Below are 18,679 nucleotides of genomic sequence, written 5' to 3'. Positions count from 1 at the left end.
GATATTTTTAACATGTAGATCTCAATTTTAGAAAAATTTAGAGACTTGAACCAACTAAATCCGAGCTAAGATGAATTAGTTATGAATTTTTAAAGATTAAATCGGATTAAAACACTTATATGGATTTTAATTGAATTATGACGCAATAATGAATTATTTTTGAAAAGGAAAAGGGGTTTATTGCGTCAGCGGCTAGGGTTTGCGGTGGACCGGGCGCACGGCAGCAGTTCACGGGAACGGACGGCCGAGATCGATCCATCCAAAACGGACGACCGAGATCGAACGGTCCACGACCGAACCACGGAAGACGACAATGACGACGTCAGCGATGACGTCACTTCCGGCGGCGGCTCGGCGGCTCGGGCACGCAAGCTCGCCGGCGAACGACGGCGCGACGACGCGAACGGAGGGCTCTAGGACGTAGAGCGCGACGCGGCGAACTCACCGATGACCAAAACGGCGGCGGAAGATCAACGGACGACGACGGCGTTGAGGAAGAAGCGGCGGCGACCTTCGGCTTGACGACGACGGCGGTGGTCCGGCGGTCGACAGCGACGGCGGATGGGCGGACGAGAAAGACGACGCTACGGCGACCACGACGGCGGCCTTCCCGAGCGACGGCGACGACTGGAGCGATGGCGGCGCACGGCTGAAGCGGCAGCGACGACGGCGGCACTAGGCTGCACGAGGCTAGGGCGCTACAGACGTCGGCGAGCAAAGGCGAGGGTGGCGGCGGGTAGAGGAGACACCGGGGATCCTTTTATAGGGGCAAGGAGGCGGCGGCGAAGGCCCACGGCGGACGGCGACGGAAAGGAAAGATTGGGGAAAAACGAATCCGAATCAAACTCGAATCTGCCTATTTCCAAAGGAGATTAGACAAAGTTTCTATAGAGGAAAAGATAGAGGAGATCAAGGGGATTCTTTCCCCTCTACCAATTTCACCGGAAACGGAAAGGATCGGCCGAATTTGAGGAGGAGACGGCGGCGGCGCGGCGCTAGGGTTTCGGGCGGCGACGGTCGGAGGTAGACGACGGCCCCGACAGGCGGGCCCCACCTGTCAGCGACGGGAACGCGCGCGCGAGCGGGCGGCTACAGACTGGGCCGACTTGGGCCGGGGAGAGAGAGAAGGTTTTGGGCCGACTTTTGGCCCAAAGCCAAAAGAGACTTTTAAAAATCTTTTTCAATTTAAATTATTCATGAAATACAATTCCATTTATTAAAAATACTTCCTTAGCTCAAATAAATCCCAGAAAAATCTAGGAATTATAGAATTAAGCAAAGTATTTAATGAAATTTTATCTGGCCCCATTTTATATTGAAATTTATTAATTAAAATTAGATCTTCTCTTCTAGGCTTTTAAAATAAACTAGCAAAAGTGCCCGTGCGTTGCACCGGGTGATTACGGAGTGTGTATATTGACCAAAAGTGTTGTTTGGTCTAGCAAAAGTGCCTGTGTGTTACAATGTGAAGCGTACAGATTAGAAAAATATGCAATTAATTAAAATACAAATTCGCTGAAATATTTGGTATTTTTAAGTAGGTATGTGTATAATTAAATAAATTTACAAGTAAAGCAAGTGTGAGAAATAAAATGACATGGTTAAATTTAATTTTTTTAAAATTCTCCATGATTAGTTACGCTCTTTGAAATTATATTTGAATTTTTCAGAGCTTAATTGTTAATTTTATTAATACAAACGTCATTTAACAATTATTTACTTGGAAAAAGAAAGAAAATACTTCCTTTTAGGTTTGCTTCGAAATAAACACATTCAATAACTTATAATTGTAATGCTTCTGAAAAAATGAGCACTAAAAATGAACTTATTCTCTTTTTTTGGGCCTGAGGGACCTAAAATAGACTTATTTCCGGCCCTTGCCGGTCGGTCCACGGCCTTTTGTGCACGCGCAAGTGCACTTCCCCTCCCCAGGCCACAACATGGGCTTGGGCCAGAAAAGTGGCCTCACTCTCGATCCCTCTTGGGCTGATTTCGGCCTGGACGACACCGATCGTCCGATCTTTAGGGTTTTGATCGGACGGCCGAGCGTCGATATCGGGGAAACAAAACCCCTCCTTCTCCTCAGCCGCCGAAACCCTAGCCCATTTCCCTCCCTCCCATCTCACATCGCCGCCCTCCCCTCCGCGCCCCCGAGCGGCGGCGACGGCGCCCCTCTTGCCGCGAGCGGCGGCGGCGGCGCCCTCCCCCACAACCAACGGCGCGGCGCCCTCTCCCCGAACAACGGCGGCGTGGAGGCGGCTGCGGCCCGGCGGGAGTGGGAGGGGCGGCGGGCCGGACCTCGCCTCCGCCAGATCTGGCGGCATGGAAGCGGCTGTGGTCCGGCGAGGGCAGGAGAGGCGGCGGCGTCGTCTCTTTCTCTCTCTCTCTGTGCATGGTGGGGAGGTGCGGCAGTGGTGGTGGTGGCGGACGTCATGGAACGCCGGTCGGGCCTCGCCTCCGCCAGATCCGGCGGTGTGGAGGCAGCTGCAGCCCGGCGGGGGTGGGAGGGGCGGCGGGCCGGACCTCGCCTCCGCCAGATTCGGCGGCATGGAGGCGGCTGCGGTCCGACGGGGGCGGGAGAGGTGGCGGCGTCGTCTCTTTCTCTCTCTCTGTGAATGGTGTCGGTTCTCCTGGTGATGCTAACCGAATAGGACTTGGTATAACAGATGGGAGTTTGTTTCCTATTTTTGTGGAATCGGACATATTCTTTTTTTTTCCCGATTTTTCTTTTACCGCGTTGATGAATCGGATTCGTTCCGGTTTTTTTTCACCCGGTTTTTTTGACGGACGATGGAAGCACCTCTTATTTTTTAAGTAGTAGTAGATTCTAATAATTCCAATTAAACAACAATTTATATATTTAGGATTTTTAGGATGTGACATTTTTAAAATTTAAAATAAAAAAGGTTCAAAAAAATAAAAAAAAATCCCACAATGCATATACAAATGGTTCAAAATTTCCGAATTATTTTCCAAGATTCACCTAAATTACAAGCAAAAAACTGCTAAACTGCGAGCTCATCACAATCTGGAACCATGGGCGCCGGCGGGGTAAGCGAGCCCCAGGCTCGCCGCCGTCGCCGGCTTCAGCAAGCAATCCGGGCCGGCGGCCTCCACCACCTCCAGCAGCCGCGGCCACAACCTCGTGCCGGCGAAGAACCACGACCCGTCGCCGGCCGGGCTGGGCACCACCGTCGCCGATGCCGACCCCAGCCTGCCGTGCTGCAGCCACGGCATGACCAGCCTCGGCTTGCCGAACCCCATGTCGCCGTCGATGGCGAACGGGAGCAGGCCGGAGATCACCATCGCCGGGCTCCCGAGGCCGAGGTTCACCGCCTCCGTCCACTTCCCGCCGTCCTTGAACGCCGCCGCCTTCTTCGTCTCCATCCAGTCCACCAGCTGCTGGAACCTGTCCCTGGTCATCGCCGCCGTGATCGCCGCGCGCACCATGCCCGCCACGGCGTGCAGCGGCGCGCCGAGCACCTCCTCCACGCTCGCCTCGCGGGAGGTGTAGGTCACCACGTTCCCCATGTACCGGTCCAGCGCGCCGCCCTCGCCGCCGCCCACCGACGGCGGCTCGAGCCGCTTCCGGCCGTCGATGATCCACGCCATCCGGCAGTGGGTGTCGGAGTCGCCGACGGCACGGGCGAGGAGCTTCCACACGTGCGCGCAGAGCGCCACGAAGCGGGTGGCGCGCCGGCCGCCGCCGCCGCCGGCCGACGCCTCCTCCCGGAGACGCTCGAGGTCGGCGGCCTCGATGCGGTACAGGCGCCGCTGGATGGCCGCCGCCATGAGGGGATTGATCATGGTGGCCGGCGTGAACCTCGAGAACTCCTCGTCCAGCGACGGGCTGAACCGCGGCGGCGACCGCGGCATGAGCAGGGATCGATCGAGCAGCGGCTCGCTGGTGAGCCTCCCCTCTCTGACCATCTCCCCCAAGGCGTTGAGCAACACGATGAACGCCCTCCCGTCGGCGAGGAGGTGATTCGTCGCCACCGTCAGCGAGAACCCGCCGCACGCGAACCTGACCAGCTGCAGCGACAGCGGGAGGCTCGCGTCGAACGCCACGCGCATCAGCCCGATCGAGCGGTCGACCTGCGCGAAGTCAACGGCCGCGAGGGGCACGGCGGCGTCGGCCACGACGAGCTCGGCACCGGCGTTGTTGCAGGCGACCTCGGGGATGTTCGTCGCCGGGTCCCGCACGACGCGGCCGGCGAAGGGGAAGAAGTGGGAGAGGTACGCCGGGAGCGCGGCGCGGACGGCGGACACCACGGCGGCGACGCCGCCCGGCGGGGGAGCGTAGACGGAGACGAGGTAGATGGGGAAGGGGCCGAGGATGAGGTCAAGGTTGGAGACGGCGAGGACGGGCGGGAAGCCTGGCGGCGGGCGCGACGCCCGGACAAGCTCCCGGGAGGCGATCTCGAGGTCGAAGCGCCTTAGCGACATTTCGCCGAGCGAGCAGCGGGCGTAGCGTGTTGGGCGGCGGCGACGAATTGGCGAATGAATGGCCACGATGCTTACGGCTGAACAGTAGGAGAGACAGGTAGAGTGTAGGAGACTGACACTGCGCACCCGCACAGATGAGATCCAGCACGCAAATTGCCCTTCTTTTCTCTTTCTCAGTGGCAATTTTATATTACCTCTAGACTCTATTTTAGGGTGTGTTTAGTCTGCGAAAAGAAAATTTTTGGTTGTCACATCGAATGTTTGATCGGGTGTTGGAAGTGATTTTCGGACACGAATAAAAAAACTAATCTCATAACACGAATGGAAAACGCTCTCGATTTCGCTACGGCCCGGCCTGGCCCGTACGTTCAATCCGCTCCGCACGGCTTTTGCCTGGGCCGCCGCGAGATCCGTTTCGTTGGCCGCGAACCACGTCATGCGTCCTACGTGGCCTCCTCCCATTGGCCGGCACGTCTCAGAACTCCCCCTCACCGTCCGATCGAGCGGCCGTGCACCATCGGACGGCGCAGATATCTCCCGCCACATAGGCAGCGGCCCACCCAACCCAATTAACCCACTCGCCGCTACGCTTCAAGTCTCTGCTTTGCTTGCGCCTCAGCAGAGTGAGACGAAGGGAAGAAAAAAAAAAAAACTAAAATCTCATCGGAGATGGCGAGAGGCGGCGGCGTCGCGGTGGCCATGGCCGTCGCGGTGGCGGCGGTTGTCCTCCTGCTCCACCCTGCCGCTTCTGCGGCGGCGGCGGGGCCGAAGAAGGTGGCGACGGCCGCGAGGAAGGAGGACATCCCCTACATCCGGTGCCAGGTCTGCGAGCGGATCGCGCGGGAGATCTCGGCGCAGGTGGCGAAGAAGCAGCAGGCGCTCCCGGCAACGAAGAAGGTACTGAATTTTCGTTTCGGGTTCGGTGAATTTTGCGGTGATTGTGGTGGTTTGTGTTGATGGGTTGAGGTGGGAGTGTGCGTAGGTGCCGGAGATCGAGATCATCGAGATCGCGGAGAATGTGTGCAACCTGAAGAAGCAGGAGGCAGACTGGATGCTCAAGATCGATATCGTAGAGAAAGGCGATAAGCTCGAGGTGATTCGGTTGCCATCCTCTGTTTTTAAGTTGATGTTAGTGTAGATGTGTGTGGGTTGGTGCTTGCTAAATCTGCAAACTATACTGATCTGCTTGTCTCTGGTCACTGGAGAGAAAATTGCTCCTTCATGTATGTATATGTTCATGAAACCCATGCACTAAAAAGCTATGAAATCTGCTTCAACACCACTAGATACAAAGCCAAAGCTTTACTCATACACTGACCCTGGTTAAAATATGTTCACTGTCACCAATCACAAACAATAATTCTACCCGAACACATGATTGAAACGTAAGTGTTATGACCTGGCCCAAAAACAATTTATGTAGTTGAATTTATGATGTGAATTCTTGTTTATGTAAGGCTTCATAATTTTTATCTTTATTCACATAGTACACACATAACTATACAAGTATTTAGCCTTCTTGATTTTCCACTTAGAAACGCCGCCGAAAGTGAAAACTCTACTAAAACTTTCTTCTGAACACAGTACATCTTCAAATTATCAATAGATATACTTGTTAGTCCAATCCAGGTTCATATGAATTACCTGTAAACCTTTTAAAGAAAATCTCTATCTAAATCTGTTTGATCTTGGCTGTGGTTAATTTGTTATACTCACTTGTTTGTATTATTTCCCAATCTAATCTATAGAAGCTTTTTACAGCTCGTTGAGCAAGATGAGGAAGGGCACTGTAATGCAGAATGCAAAACCATTGAGCGTGCATGTCAGGAGGTGAAGATCAATGCTTATCTGATTGGTGTTTCTTTATTGTTGTTAAACACTATTACACACATGTTTCACAAATCACAAGACCATATCTTGACATACTAATCTTGCATGATTAATACATTAATGACTTACTGACTAAATAAGATTTATGTTAATGAATCAGTTCGAATGGATTGCAAGGAGTTTAATCATGTTAATATTGCATAGGATCTGCATAAGATTTATTTGCAGATCATAGTAACTTTTAAACATATGTGCACCACTTTTAGTTGTATTGAATTTTGTGAATCTTAGCAAACCAAACTAAATCCATTGCAGGTGATGGGGTATGCTGATACCGATGTTGCTGAATTCGTCTACAAGAAAAAACCTTCAGCTGATCAGCTGGTCAAATTTCTTTGCAAAGATCTTTCTGAAGCATGCGTTGTGGATCCACCACCAGTTCCAAAAGTGAGGATATTTTCATCTTAGTTTCCCTTTTATGCAGATATTATCTATGAACATCGCTAGTTGTAGTGTTGTAAAGATGATCAATTGGGGTATTGAAATACTAGGAGGCTTTATCACTGGTAGAGTGGCAGTTATGTATATAGATTAGCAGCACTAGAAAAAGAACTCCAATATTTATTCGGACACTTTGTATCAGTGTTCGCATCGACATTTAACTAGTCAACAATATTTGAGCTATTGCTATCTTGTATGAAGCAAGATGCAGGTGTATTTCTGGCATATTAGCATTAGCCTACCTATTTTTTCCAGCCCATAAGTTTCATATTGGTAGAAATTGGCTGTTCTAATTTAATAACAGTTCACTTACGATGGATAAAAGCGTAGAAATCCTGTGATTCTATTCTTTACTTAATTACATTGGTTGCCTCATACTCTATACTACTGACTTAGTTTTTCCCGATTATAAGTGCATCGATTCATATGGTTGACTATGAGAAACCATTAAAGCCTTACTAGAAGGGGAAGAATAGCAGTAGATTCAATATAGGAATTAATATTTACTTGTCACATCATTTAAAATTGATAATTTAATTTGTGTGCTTCATTGCCACAAAAGAGGTATGCCATATGTGAAGCTTGGAACATCACTATTGAACCATCATATTCCTGACATACATCCATTGCAAAAACTGCAGGATCGGGTCCCTGGCGAACCTTTTGCTGCTAAGCCATCAAAAGATGCTGAGATGGATAGGATATTGAAATCGATGGAGGTAAACATTCTAGCAGTAAATTCTATAGCTTCATCCAAGTAGATTCAATTTCATGAGTTCCCGTCGATGACAGGGTATTCCAGGAGCTCCAAGCATGAAAATGTACTCTAGAGATGATCTGATGAAGAACAATTTTGGTGTTGACGGTGATGATGACGATGATGATGAAGATGAGGACGATGACTTCCCAAAGAACTTGGTAATATTTTGCACCTTTCTATCTAAGATACTTTTATTTTGATTCTAACATTTAATCATACATCTCACATTCCTTCCAGGGAAAAGTTTTCAAAGATAAGGGTTCACCAAAGAAAGATTTGAAACAACAAGTTGTGAAGCAGATCAAGGATACAGGCAAAAAGTTAAAAGGCCATGTGAACAAGGTGTCAAAGGTGGTAAAGAAATGGTGGCAAGGGAAGAAGAAACCTTCAAAATCCAGCAAAACTGAACTCTAAATACCACGGAATTTCCAGTCCAATTTTGCATTCTCCTGGAGATAGATTGATTGTCGGAAGGTTAGCGTGCCCCCCAGCAAAACATCCACAGCTTTCATAGATGATCAGAACATAAACGTGTACAATTTTTTTCCAGAAATTTTCAGTGTACACCTAAACTAGGAAGGTAACTGGACGAGTTCGGCATGAATATTCATGAGTCATAGTTTGCAAGTTTAGGAAAAACACCAATTGATTGTTGCTATGCCATACTCTGTAAAACAACGGCCATACCAGTAAATTAGATGATTGGCTGTCTGAAGTTCTGTTCATCTATTTAATTAAGGATGCAATCTACCTGTCCACCTTGAAGTCTAGCTGGAGTAATACCCTTGTGCAAATCCTATTTTTTCACAAGTTACAACAAAATTTTGGCCCTAAAATTAGCTTGTCCCAGTTAAGAACGAAAGCAATATTGTCCCACAGCCGCACAACCTGAATTCGGCCCGGCCCTTTCCGGTTTCCAACTTGGAAACGGGAGGTTCCCAACCCAGAGGCCATCAACGCAAGAACACATTCTCACCTCGCCGGAGACAAAAAAAATGGCGAGGTGGCCGCCGCCGTCGCCACCGGACGGCGAGCACTCATTCGGCCACGAAGCCATCGCGCTGTCCTTCTTCGTGGCGTGCGTCGCCGCCACCGTCGTGATGGCGTCGTCCATGTGCTCGGCGTGCGGCCGCAAGCCGAAGGCGGACGACCCAGCGCCCGACGCCGCCGCCGCCGCCGACGTGAACGCGGAGAGCCATGGCGACGGCGGCGAGGAGGGGGAGGAGGAGGAGAAGGCGCCGGTGGTGACGCTGTCGCCGGAGCTGGCGACGCACGGGCCGATCGCCGGCGTGGCGCCGCCGCCGTCGGCGGCGGCGAAGCGGCGGATGTCGATGACCATGAGCCTGAGCAAGAACCTGAGCATGAACATCCCGGACAAGATGAGGCTGAGCCGGCGGGAGCGGCGGGACAAGGTGGAGCCGGAGGACACGCTGTGGAAGAAGGCCATCATCCTCGGGGAGAAGTGCAAGATCCCCGGCGAGAGGGAGGGCGAGGCCGACGCCGACGCCGACGACCTCGCCGCCGGCAGCTTCCGCCGCTCGAGCTACTCGCGGCCCATGTCGCGCTCCATCTCGCTCGCCGTCCACCAATCGCACGTCGACGCTCCTCCGGCCACCACCGCCGCCACCGCCGGCGCCTCGAGCGCCGGGAGTTCTTGACGCGCTCCCGGGTCCCGGCCCGGCAGAGAGGAAGTGACGTGGCAGCCTCGGTATCCGTGTGTATACGTATGTATATGTACGTGTGTATAGGTGGCAGGGTTGTTGCAGGGAGATGCTAGTGTGAATGTGTGATGATGGTCAAAATGCATTCAGATTCATCAGATATTCAGTTGGTGGTTTCACTCTCTCCTATACCGTTTTGTGCCATTCGTTTCATTTTTGGTGAAGTTTGCAATCTGAATGCATGGATCTTGGATCGTGTTTCATCAGAATGGAAAGGGAGAGAATGGATCGTGTTTCATAAGAAAGTCACAAAGCAGCCAGCTCAATGAGATCAAAACCTTGGGTTGTTTGGGCATGATTAGTTGAGCTTCGTTGGTTGCAGCTTGTAAGACAAAAATACCTTGCTGCCAAAAAACAAAAAATAAAATAAAATAAGTGACGTTCAAATTAAGAAAAAAAACAGAGGGAGTACATACTTCTATTCAGAAACGATTCAGAAGCTAAGACTGAGTGAACGAAAGTTACGAAAAATACTAAAGTTATTCTAAATTTAAGCAAACATTTAGACGGGGCGATTCGAGCCTGTGCACCGGCGTCACGGAACTACTGTGGACGTGTTGTGATTTCCGCTGCAAATTTCTGTCACTAGAAACCTTGATTCATGAAATGCCATTACGCAAATTGTTGTTTGTGATGATCCGAAGGGATCAATTTTTTTTTCGTGAACAAGTAAAAGGAGGATCAAATCTACATAAAAGGGGAGATTGTTTAGATTGGGAGTCTAGTTTTCCCGACACAATTTGCCCCGATGGAATTGCCTTTGCTAGTTTCTTGTCCAGATTTGCCTCTGCATTTAGGAAATAGTAACCACACATTGCTAATTTTTTAGGCCCAAAATTAGATCAATTTTGTAACGTCCCGCCACTTTGTCCTCGCTCGTGCGTATCCGGGAAGAATTTTCCGGTTGGTCGCCCATCCCAGGAAAAGAAGTTGTAACTTGTTGATATGAATATTCTATTAATCTTATTATGCCCTAGGCCGGGATGTGATAAATTTATCTTCTATATTATATTGAAATCCAAATCATCCAGTTCTTTTCGGCAAGGGAGTTTCAGTTAAAGGTCTCTGGCCTACGGTTTACAATCTGGTTTGGCAACTAATTTCAAGCACCATCCAGACGTATATTTTTTTTCGTTAATTTTCAAATAAAATCTGATAATTTTAAATTAAATAAGTAAATTTCAGAAAACTATAAACGTTGGCTAAAGAGAAACGCCCAGTGGTCTTCCGGTTATCTTCGTAAGGTGGTGGCCTAGTTGGTCTGACTTCGAAACTTCACCCTTCTATTTATTTGACATTAGGCAATTCCCTAATATTCATGTTTTTATGGACGTTAGCAACATTATCACAAAACTACAAATTTAACAATAAACTTATCAAAAAACTACATGTTTGAGGCTAAGTATAGCAAAACTATAGATTTTATTATTATCACAAAACTACAAATTTAACAATAAACTTATCACAAAACTACATGTTTGAGGTTAAGTATAACAAAACTATAGATTTTAATAATAAAATTATCACAAAATTATTGATTTTAAGGTTTAAATTCCTAGCACTAATGCTATATTTGAGTTATAAATGTTCAAGTTTTGTGATTAAATTGTTATCAAATCTACAATTTTATGATAACCTTGTTTTTAAATCTATAGTTTTTTGATATTTCACCTTAAATATGTAGTTACATGATAAATTTAATGCTAAGTATGTAATTTTGTGATATATCAGGTGAAATTTGTAGTTTTGATCAAAGTTTACTCAAATTAAATCGGTAAATTTGGATAAAACAAAGATGCCCATCTTGAGCCGGCTCGAGATGTTCGAAATTCGATTGAAATTCGTCGAGATTGTGAACTCTAGCTCTTCCCGTCCGACCGCACGAGCGGAACGACCCCCCACATTTCCCCAACCGCCGAACCCCTCGCCGCCGCTGCCCCACCGGCGGCGATGGACCCCACGCCTCACCGCGGCGGCTCGCCGTCGCCGAGGTTCACGCTGCAGCCGAGCCGCCTCCCGCCGGAGGACATGCTCTTCTGCGTCGACGTCGACCTGGAGACGCGCTCCGAGATGAGGATCGCCCCGGGCCCCGCCGCCGCCGCCGCCGCGTCGCCGGGCGCCGCGGGGGCTTCCTCGGGGGCCGCGGCTGCTTCCAGGCAGGCCGCTCGGCCGCCGGTGAAGAGGATGGACGCCGTCAAGCAGGCGCTCCTGCTCTTCGTCCACAGCAAGCTCACCATGTGCCCCGATCACCGCTTCGCCTTCGCCTCCCTCGGCGACACCGTCTCCTTGGTATTACCCCATGCCCTCTCCGATCCCCCGCTTAGGTTGATCGAGAGATTCGCTCGCCTCTCTTTTGATGATAAATATTAGGGTTAACTGTTTTTGCAGAATTTTTTTATGTGATTTCTTGATCCCTGAAATGCTACTATATGGTAATGCTTGTTTGTAATAATTCGAAGGGATGGAATGTACACAGTGGAGATTGTATAGGTTGTGAGTTTGGTTCTCCTTCTCCCCACACAATTTCCCCCAATCGAATTGCATTTGTTAGTTTCTTGTGTTGAAAAAAAATGTGATGATAAATTAGGGGAATGACATGGTTTACTCTGAATTTAAAGGTAAAGAAGGATTTCAGCAGTGATGCTGGTTCTGCAGTGGAGGCAATCCAATCCCTGGATGCGTCGGAAACGAGATATGCGATGGCTGATCTCACTCAGCTCTTCAAGATAGCTTACCAGGAAGGGAAAAGAGCAGAATTGCAAGGCCGCCTACTCAGAGTGGTAGGCATGTTGTAATCGTGTCTTTGACCTGTTTATCAGCTATTGAGTCTTGGCTAATGTTCAGTAACTTTGTCTACCTTCTTAATAGTGGTAGTCAGTTCTCCTCAACGCAGAACACTGTTTATATAACCATGCGGGCATAGTCATTCCTTCTTAATAATATGCTGCTTAATAGTTCACCTGTATTGTATTTCTGTACCACCTAGTTACCATGCCCTTGTATCAAGTGGGAAATGCTTAGATCTATGATAGCTCAACAAGCCCCCAAGGGGCAAGATACCTACACTTGGTTTGCCAACATTGGTTCCAAGTAACAAAATAACTCTGCTTATATGAGGCAGATGTAGCATTAGCAAAAATAATTCTACTTATACTTAACGGCTATACGGCACATATACAGATATGAGTCATGTGACCTCTAGATTTCCGTGGTTCAAATGCATTACTCAATCCCCTGGTAATTTATTTTTGTTAGAACAGTTTACAAAGTTACTTATGGTGTGGAAATATGCTGTACTTAAATATATGTAAGATGCAATTACAATTTTAATGTGAAAGGGGTGTGTTTGATATAAATGTTCTTAGTATTGACTTCCATGAGAACTGATCTTTCCAGGTACTCATCTACTGCCGTTCCTCAACTAAGCCTCAACATCAGTGGCCCATCAAGCAAAAGAATTTCACCTTGGACATAATCTATCTTCATGACAAGCCTACTGCTGATAACTGTCCACAGAAGGTATATGATGCTTTGGTTGATGCACTTGAGCATGTCAGCCAGTATGAGGGATACATTCTAGAGACTGGTCAGGGGCTTGCTCGAATCCTGTTCCGTCAGACTTGCATTCTTCTGTCGCATCCCTTACAGCGTTGCATCCAAGATGACCTTGATATTCCCAAGCCACTTGCTAAGAAAAATATGGTTACTGAAGCTGCGCAGAACGAAGATGGCATGCCAGTCTCCACCCAGTAGGTAGTTAGGCCTTCTAGTTCAGTGGTTTGCATCATGAAGTCAACTCAAGAGCTTCATTTCGTTTTATTTGTTTGCATTAAGGTTGTTCTGTGTAATGCAAATGACCAATTGAATGTCAATTTGTTGCTGTGTCATGCTTGGTATTGCGTTGAACTTGCAGATGCACATCATACAGAAGTTCTCTGTGGTATGGCACTTAAGTTGCTTCTGAATTCTCTCAACCATACTGCACTTCTGATCTTTGCCTGGTTGTCTACATTCAGACCTTGAAGTACATCCTTTATCAGTTGTCACTAGTGACTGATCCACCCTTTCGTTGAGTTCTTCATGTATGAATTTCTTGCTCTATGTACAACATGTATTCAAATATTTACAGTTTGACATTACAAAAAAAATACTTCCTTTGTTTCACATTACAAGACATTTCATGTTTTAAATAAATCCATGCATGGATTCATGTATATGCTTCGTATGTGTTCAAATTCATATAGATGTTAGTGATTCTAGACGAGGAATGGAGAGGTTAAGACATTATATATAATGTGAAATGAAGGTAGTATATATTTACCAATTGAACCACACTGAAAGATGGTTCTTAAATTACTTGCACACACACCTCAGCATTGAGTTGCATAGGAACAACCGAACAAGAACAAGACTGGATTTTACATGCATTTGCTTTGCGATTAGCAGCAAGGAAAGCACGGGAGCCAGCCTCCCTTTGTTGCTGCTTTCGCTGGAGCTTCCTCCGGCTTGCTGCTCGTCTCTGCCCTCACCGGCGCCGGCGCCGTCGTCTCTGCCGCCGCCGCTGTCGCCATCGTCGCCGACATCGGTTGATCCTCCTGAGGGTTCTTGGCACTGTGCCTCTTGACCTCTACCAAACTGCACGAGCAAGCGTGTGAATTATTATAGTTTGAAATGTGACTGAAATTTGCATGAGAATTTGAGAAAATTTAGTCTGAAATGTGATTGAAATTTGCATGAGAATTTGAGAAAATTGTGCGTACTTGGGGAAGGCGAAGGAGTATTGGCCTTGGATCCGCATGGTGGCCTCGCCGAGCTCCGGGATGCTCTCGAACTGCGCGGAGTGCGCGTGGCCGACGGCCTCGCCGGCGGCGGCGGCGGCGGAGCTGGAGCTGGAGCGCGGCGGCGTGGCGATGTCCATGAGCTCCGGGTGCGCGAGGAAGAAGCCGGTGAAGTCGCTGGACGGCGCCACCTGGAGCGCGAACACCGACTCCGTGGACATCATGCTCCAGTCCTTGTTCGACTCCGACGTGTCCCGCTCGAACACCGCCGCCGGAATCCGGCCGGGATCGCCGCTGCCGACCAGGACCACGCCCACGCCCTCCTCCGCCGCCGCCGCCGCCGACGACCTCCGCTCCATCTGCTGCGTCGGCGGCGGCTGCTCGCTCCCGTGCTGCCTCGCCGCCGACGACGACGAGTAGTAGCCCGACGACACCCTCTCCTCCCTCGCCTCGCCGTCGCCGCCATTACCGCCGCCTCCCTCCCGTGGAAACGCCATGCTCGCCGCCGCCGCCGATCTTGGCGCGAGCAGCAGCGGGGCGGAGGAGGAGGCGGCTTACACCGTCGGCGCCGTCCGGTCAACGGCTGAGATCTCAGCCGTTGGATTCTGATCGGACGGCCCACGACGGCCAATCCCCCTCGTTTTTGACTTTGGTGTGTGTGTGAGTTTGTGCTGCCGTCGTGGGCCCGCCTTGATTAATAAAGGAGAGGCGCCGGTCTAAGTTAAGGTTAGCGTTGTTAATCCCAAATTAAGTGCGCCTAATTAAGTGATTAACTGCAGCTGGAGGCTGTTGCAACGGAGCTCGTAAGTTGGCGACAGTGAAGCGGTAGAAATGCTCGTGCCATAAACGGCTTAATCTTTCTGTTGTTTCACTTTCACCTGCCATTTTTACTCAAAAGTGCGGCTGCAATTGCATGGTCAATTTGTTGCTCGTGCCAACCAATTTCTCAGATGGAAAATATGAATTATTTGCTGATACATTTGTGTCCTAATTAGCATGTAATAAGCTGAAAAGCACACAAGAAAATGATGTATTTTATGCATCCCAAAAAGGGCCAAAAATGATAACGGATCGTTCCATTGAGAAATGAACCTTAAATAAATAGCGCTAGTGTTAAATCTGTAGTGACTTGTATATGCAGTTATCTGGTAACTCGATTCTAAGTCCATTTGGAACGCAGGGTAGAAAAACACATAGGAATAGGAAAAACGTAGGAATCGAATTGACATGTTTTCCTAATTCTATAGGAATGGAAGACACAAAAAAAAATATAAAGAGTCCCTTTGGTAGTACCATAGGAAACAAATAAAGCAAATAAAAGTTTTCAAGAGGTTAAACCTCTTGCTTATTTTCATGTGAAATTGAGCTATAGGAATGTAATCCTATGAAAAATTTCCTATACTTTTCTATGAATCAAAGGGTTTCATATGCAAAATTCCTTAGGAAATTGAATTCTCTAAAATTCTTATGGCAATCCTCCAATTCAAAAGGGCTCTAAATTGGTAGTTTTATGATAATATCATTTGATCTGTAGTTTATGACAAGTATATGTAGTTTTCCGAAATTTACTCACACGAAGTGAGCAAATTATTTCATTTATTTATTGACTAATGACTAGTACAAATATACAATTCGTACAAATTCTTTGGCTCCTTGCCGATAAATCCCTTTGCAAGATCGTGCTATGTGTACATTGTGGTACAAGTTACCCTCCTATAGTTTTACACATAACTGTTCTTGATTCTTCTGAACAACCAGTGAGATTAAAATGTCATGGCATTGCATTCCTCTCTCACAGCTGCAAAGAGGTCAGAGTTCATGTACCTCTCACCCCCGCTTGGGAACATGGTGACAATCATCTTCCCCTTGTTTTCCTCTCTCGACGCGACCTAAATATGCATTTGAGATTTCAATGTTATTAGAGGAAAGGATGTGCAAAAATTTTCGATAGGAGAAGATTACTAGAGATAAGAAAAGGAATAAACATTCAGACAGATGAGTTGCTAGGAGATTTTGAACCTTCAAGCAAGCTGCCAGGTTTGCCCCAGAAGAAATGCCCATAAGGAGGCCCTCTTCCATTGCCAGCCTCCTTGCATTCACCATTGCTTCATCAGTGTTTACCGTGACGACTTCATCGATGACCGAGGTGTCCAACATATCAGGTATGAGTCCTGGCCCTATTCCCTGAATTTTATGTTTACCTGGCTCCCCACCTAAACAGTACAAACAGGCAACAGTTTGTCAGGGTCACTGGAAAACTATGTTACTGGTGTCGCAGTGCGATATCGATGTGTGTTACCGCATGATATGTTATCCAAACAAAGTTGGATCTCTATAATTTGTGATACCAGATAATATGTTATAGTTTACCTGAAATGACTGGGCTCTCTGCAGGCTCCACACAAATGATCTTCACCGCTGGATTTTGCAGCTTGAGATACTTTCCAACGCCAGATACCGTACCTCCTGAGCCCGAACCGGTAACAAATATGTCTACCTTGCCAGCAGTATCCTTCCAAATCTCAGGTCCTGCAATAGGAAAATAAATATACGCCAGTTTATGACCTTGTCCATAAAGGAGAAAAGAAGAAAAATAACTGTTGAATGGGACACATCGAAAACGCAACCACAGCACTATCATACTTAAAGAAATAGAGGATACATCTCTAACAACCAAGTTTCAAGAACACAGTACATGTTTTTAACAGTCAAGTTGCAACGAAAAAGGTTAAAGGGGAGCCTTACTATCTTAATACTTAACGAAAGAGATCATATTTTTTTAACTGAAATTAAAACACCATTTGTCAAGTCATCTTGAGACAGTACCAGTCAATCTCATGTGTGCCTCCTGATTTGCTGGATTTGAGAATTGATTAAGAACGTGCACATTGGGTAATTCTTTCTTGAGCTGTTCGACCTTGTCGACTAAGCCTTGAAACCCGAGTGTTGGATCTGCCATATGGTTACACCAAAGAAAGAAGGTAAACAGAACAGTTCCACTGAATTTTTCATTTCACTGACATTATGCTGAAGAAAGCAAGAGAGTTGTTTTTTTTTCTCCATGAAACAAGGAAGCAAACAAATTGATGCTACAACTTCCTGCTTCTTATTTTTTTACCTGATAGAAACAATTCAGCTCCCATGTATTTCAGCAAGATCTGCTTATCAAACGAATACTGGCCCGGCATAACTGCAACGAACCTGTAACCTTTGCGAAGAGCAACAAGCACCAATCCTAAACCCAGATTGCCACTCGTCGGCTCGACTAGAGTTGTGACACCAGGAGTAATCAGCCCTTTCTCTTCTGCATCCTCGATCATTCTGAACAGCAAAACAAGGAATCAGATTCTAGAAAAAAAAATCATCACAATTTCATAAGCTTCTGCTAAATATTTTGACCAGGAAATGAGCCTTCTGCAAGTTGCAAGACAAGTACTCGGATGAATTCAGAGTGCAAGATTTTTACTTGAATTTTCTGCCTTCTCATAATAAACTACAACCAAATAGTAAAACAGATATTTTTAGACAATAACTAGTACTAAAAAAATAGCTTCCTGAAGCTTGCAGTTCTTAACTGCATCAAACCTCACTCTGTCCAATCATATTAGCTAGGATTCCTAATAAGAAAACTGAGTCTATGAATATAAGGATAATTCAACAAGAACCTCAAAGCGCTGCGATCCTTGACGGAGCAGAGGGGCTGATAGGCCTCGACCTTGCCGACGATCCGGGCATCTATTCCGTCCTTGCTGGCGATTCGCTTCAGCTCGACCAGTGGCGTCCATCCTATGAGCTGAACAACTCGTCAAAGAAATCCACCATTAATCTCAACGGAGAGTGTGATGATTGGCTATCTTAAAGAATAAAAAACTTTCAGTTCCAAATTGCCAGCAACTAAGACGAAGGAGACGTTTAATCCAAAAAAAAAGAAAAGAAAAGGAAAGGAAAGGGAAAGAGCAGGGGAAGACGAAGAGCTCACTCAACCTGCGTGATGTCAGAGGCAATGTGTTCTTGCCCGATTCCGCCGCTTTCGCTGGAAGAGGAACCGAGCAGTGAAGGAAGGCCTCTCCTCCCAATCCCCTCTCCCTCCATGGCCGGCCGCTCTCCTGCTCCTCCTTGGCTTCTCTCAAGGGAATCGAGAGGAGGATCGAACAGGTAACAGGGCAGGCACTGACGACTGTGGCTGCTTACAGACTGCTACTACAAGAGAGGAGTTTATAGTTTTGTTTGTGACTTGTGAGGACGTGGTTGCTGACCACTCCTCTCCCCTAGTCCACTGATCCACTCTGACCAGCTGCTGGTATTTGTTACTCCCGGTTCTAAAACATAAAGACATATTTTATCCTTAGAAGGAGATAATTTTGAATTTGCTTTCCCTTTTAATAAAAAAGCTATGAGTAATATGACTATGAATCGCATGGATTGATCGATCCTAGCTCAAGATGAACGTTAGCGGCATGCTTAACACATGCAAGTCGAACGGGAAATAATGTTTTCAGCGGCGAGCGGGCCTACTCTTTGGAAGGGGAACAACAACTGAAAACGGTTGCTAACACCTGTAGACTAAGGAGTACAAAGAGAGTATATCCATACTCGCAGTATTAGGATGTGTCTCATCCATCCAAAATCTCTTATATTTTTGG

The 18,679-nt window shown here is 47.4% G+C and overlaps 6 protein-coding genes across 6 annotated transcripts; 3 read left to right on the top strand and 3 right to left on the bottom strand.

Moving 5' to 3' along the window:
- Positions 1 to 2,941: 2,941 nt before the first annotated feature.
- Positions 2,942 to 4,582, bottom strand: LOC9267114 (hydroxycinnamoyl-CoA:5-hydroxyanthranilate N-hydroxycinnamoyltransferase HHT4). Its single transcript, XM_015787487.3, has one exon. It carries the CDS (start codon positions 4,444 to 4,446, stop codon positions 3,022 to 3,024), a length of 1,425 nt encoding a protein of 474 aa, XP_015642973.1. The 5' UTR covers positions 4,447 to 4,582; the 3' UTR covers positions 2,942 to 3,021.
- Positions 4,583 to 5,047: 465 nt separating this feature from the next.
- LOC4340145 (uncharacterized) lies at positions 5,048 to 8,248 on the top strand. Its single transcript, XM_015787489.3, has 7 exons — positions 5,048 to 5,343; positions 5,429 to 5,539; positions 6,208 to 6,276; positions 6,592 to 6,723; positions 7,419 to 7,496; positions 7,570 to 7,695; positions 7,775 to 8,248. Exons 1-7 carry the CDS (start codon positions 5,116 to 5,118, stop codon positions 7,949 to 7,951), a joined length of 921 nt encoding a protein of 306 aa, XP_015642975.1. The 5' UTR covers positions 5,048 to 5,115; the 3' UTR covers positions 7,952 to 8,248.
- Positions 8,249 to 8,399: 151 nt separating this feature from the next.
- LOC9266545 (uncharacterized) lies at positions 8,400 to 9,387 on the top strand. The gene has a single exon (XM_015787492.3). It carries the CDS (start codon positions 8,533 to 8,535, stop codon positions 9,193 to 9,195), a length of 663 nt encoding a protein of 220 aa, XP_015642978.1. The 5' UTR covers positions 8,400 to 8,532; the 3' UTR covers positions 9,196 to 9,387.
- A 1,739-nt stretch (positions 9,388 to 11,126) lies between these two features.
- Positions 11,127 to 13,219, top strand: LOC4340143 (uncharacterized). Its single transcript, XM_015787490.2, has 3 exons — positions 11,127 to 11,547; positions 11,877 to 12,038; positions 12,655 to 13,219. The coding sequence occupies exons 1-3, from the start codon at positions 11,209 to 11,211 to the stop codon at positions 13,009 to 13,011; spliced, it is 858 nt and encodes a 285-aa protein (XP_015642976.1). The 5' UTR covers positions 11,127 to 11,208; the 3' UTR covers positions 13,012 to 13,219.
- Positions 13,220 to 13,526: 307 nt separating this feature from the next.
- On the bottom strand, positions 13,527 to 14,651 carry LOC107277586 (uncharacterized). Its single transcript, XM_015787491.3, has 2 exons — positions 14,019 to 14,651; positions 13,527 to 13,893 (listed from the first exon to the last, which is right to left on the bottom strand). Exons 1-2 carry the CDS (start codon positions 14,531 to 14,533, stop codon positions 13,698 to 13,700), a joined length of 711 nt encoding a protein of 236 aa, XP_015642977.1. The 5' UTR covers positions 14,534 to 14,651; the 3' UTR covers positions 13,527 to 13,697.
- A 936-nt stretch (positions 14,652 to 15,587) lies between these two features.
- LOC4340142 (cysteine synthase-like) lies at positions 15,588 to 18,225 on the bottom strand. The gene is made up of 7 exons (XM_015787488.3): positions 18,021 to 18,225; positions 17,702 to 17,829; positions 17,155 to 17,357; positions 16,863 to 16,988; positions 16,407 to 16,565; positions 16,056 to 16,249; positions 15,588 to 15,925 (listed from the first exon to the last, which is right to left on the bottom strand). Exons 1-7 carry the CDS (start codon positions 18,126 to 18,128, stop codon positions 15,800 to 15,802), a joined length of 1,044 nt encoding a protein of 347 aa, XP_015642974.1. The 5' UTR covers positions 18,129 to 18,225; the 3' UTR covers positions 15,588 to 15,799.
- Between the last annotated feature and the right edge of the window lie 454 nt (positions 18,226 to 18,679).

This window comes from Oryza sativa, chromosome 6 (assembly GCF_034140825.1).
Source record: "Oryza sativa Japonica Group chromosome 6, ASM3414082v1".
In the NCBI taxonomy this organism is placed as follows: Eukaryota; Viridiplantae; Streptophyta; class Magnoliopsida; order Poales; family Poaceae; genus Oryza; species Oryza sativa.
Note: the sequence above shows the minus strand (reverse complement) of the source record. Positions and strands in the feature narration are given on the sequence as shown.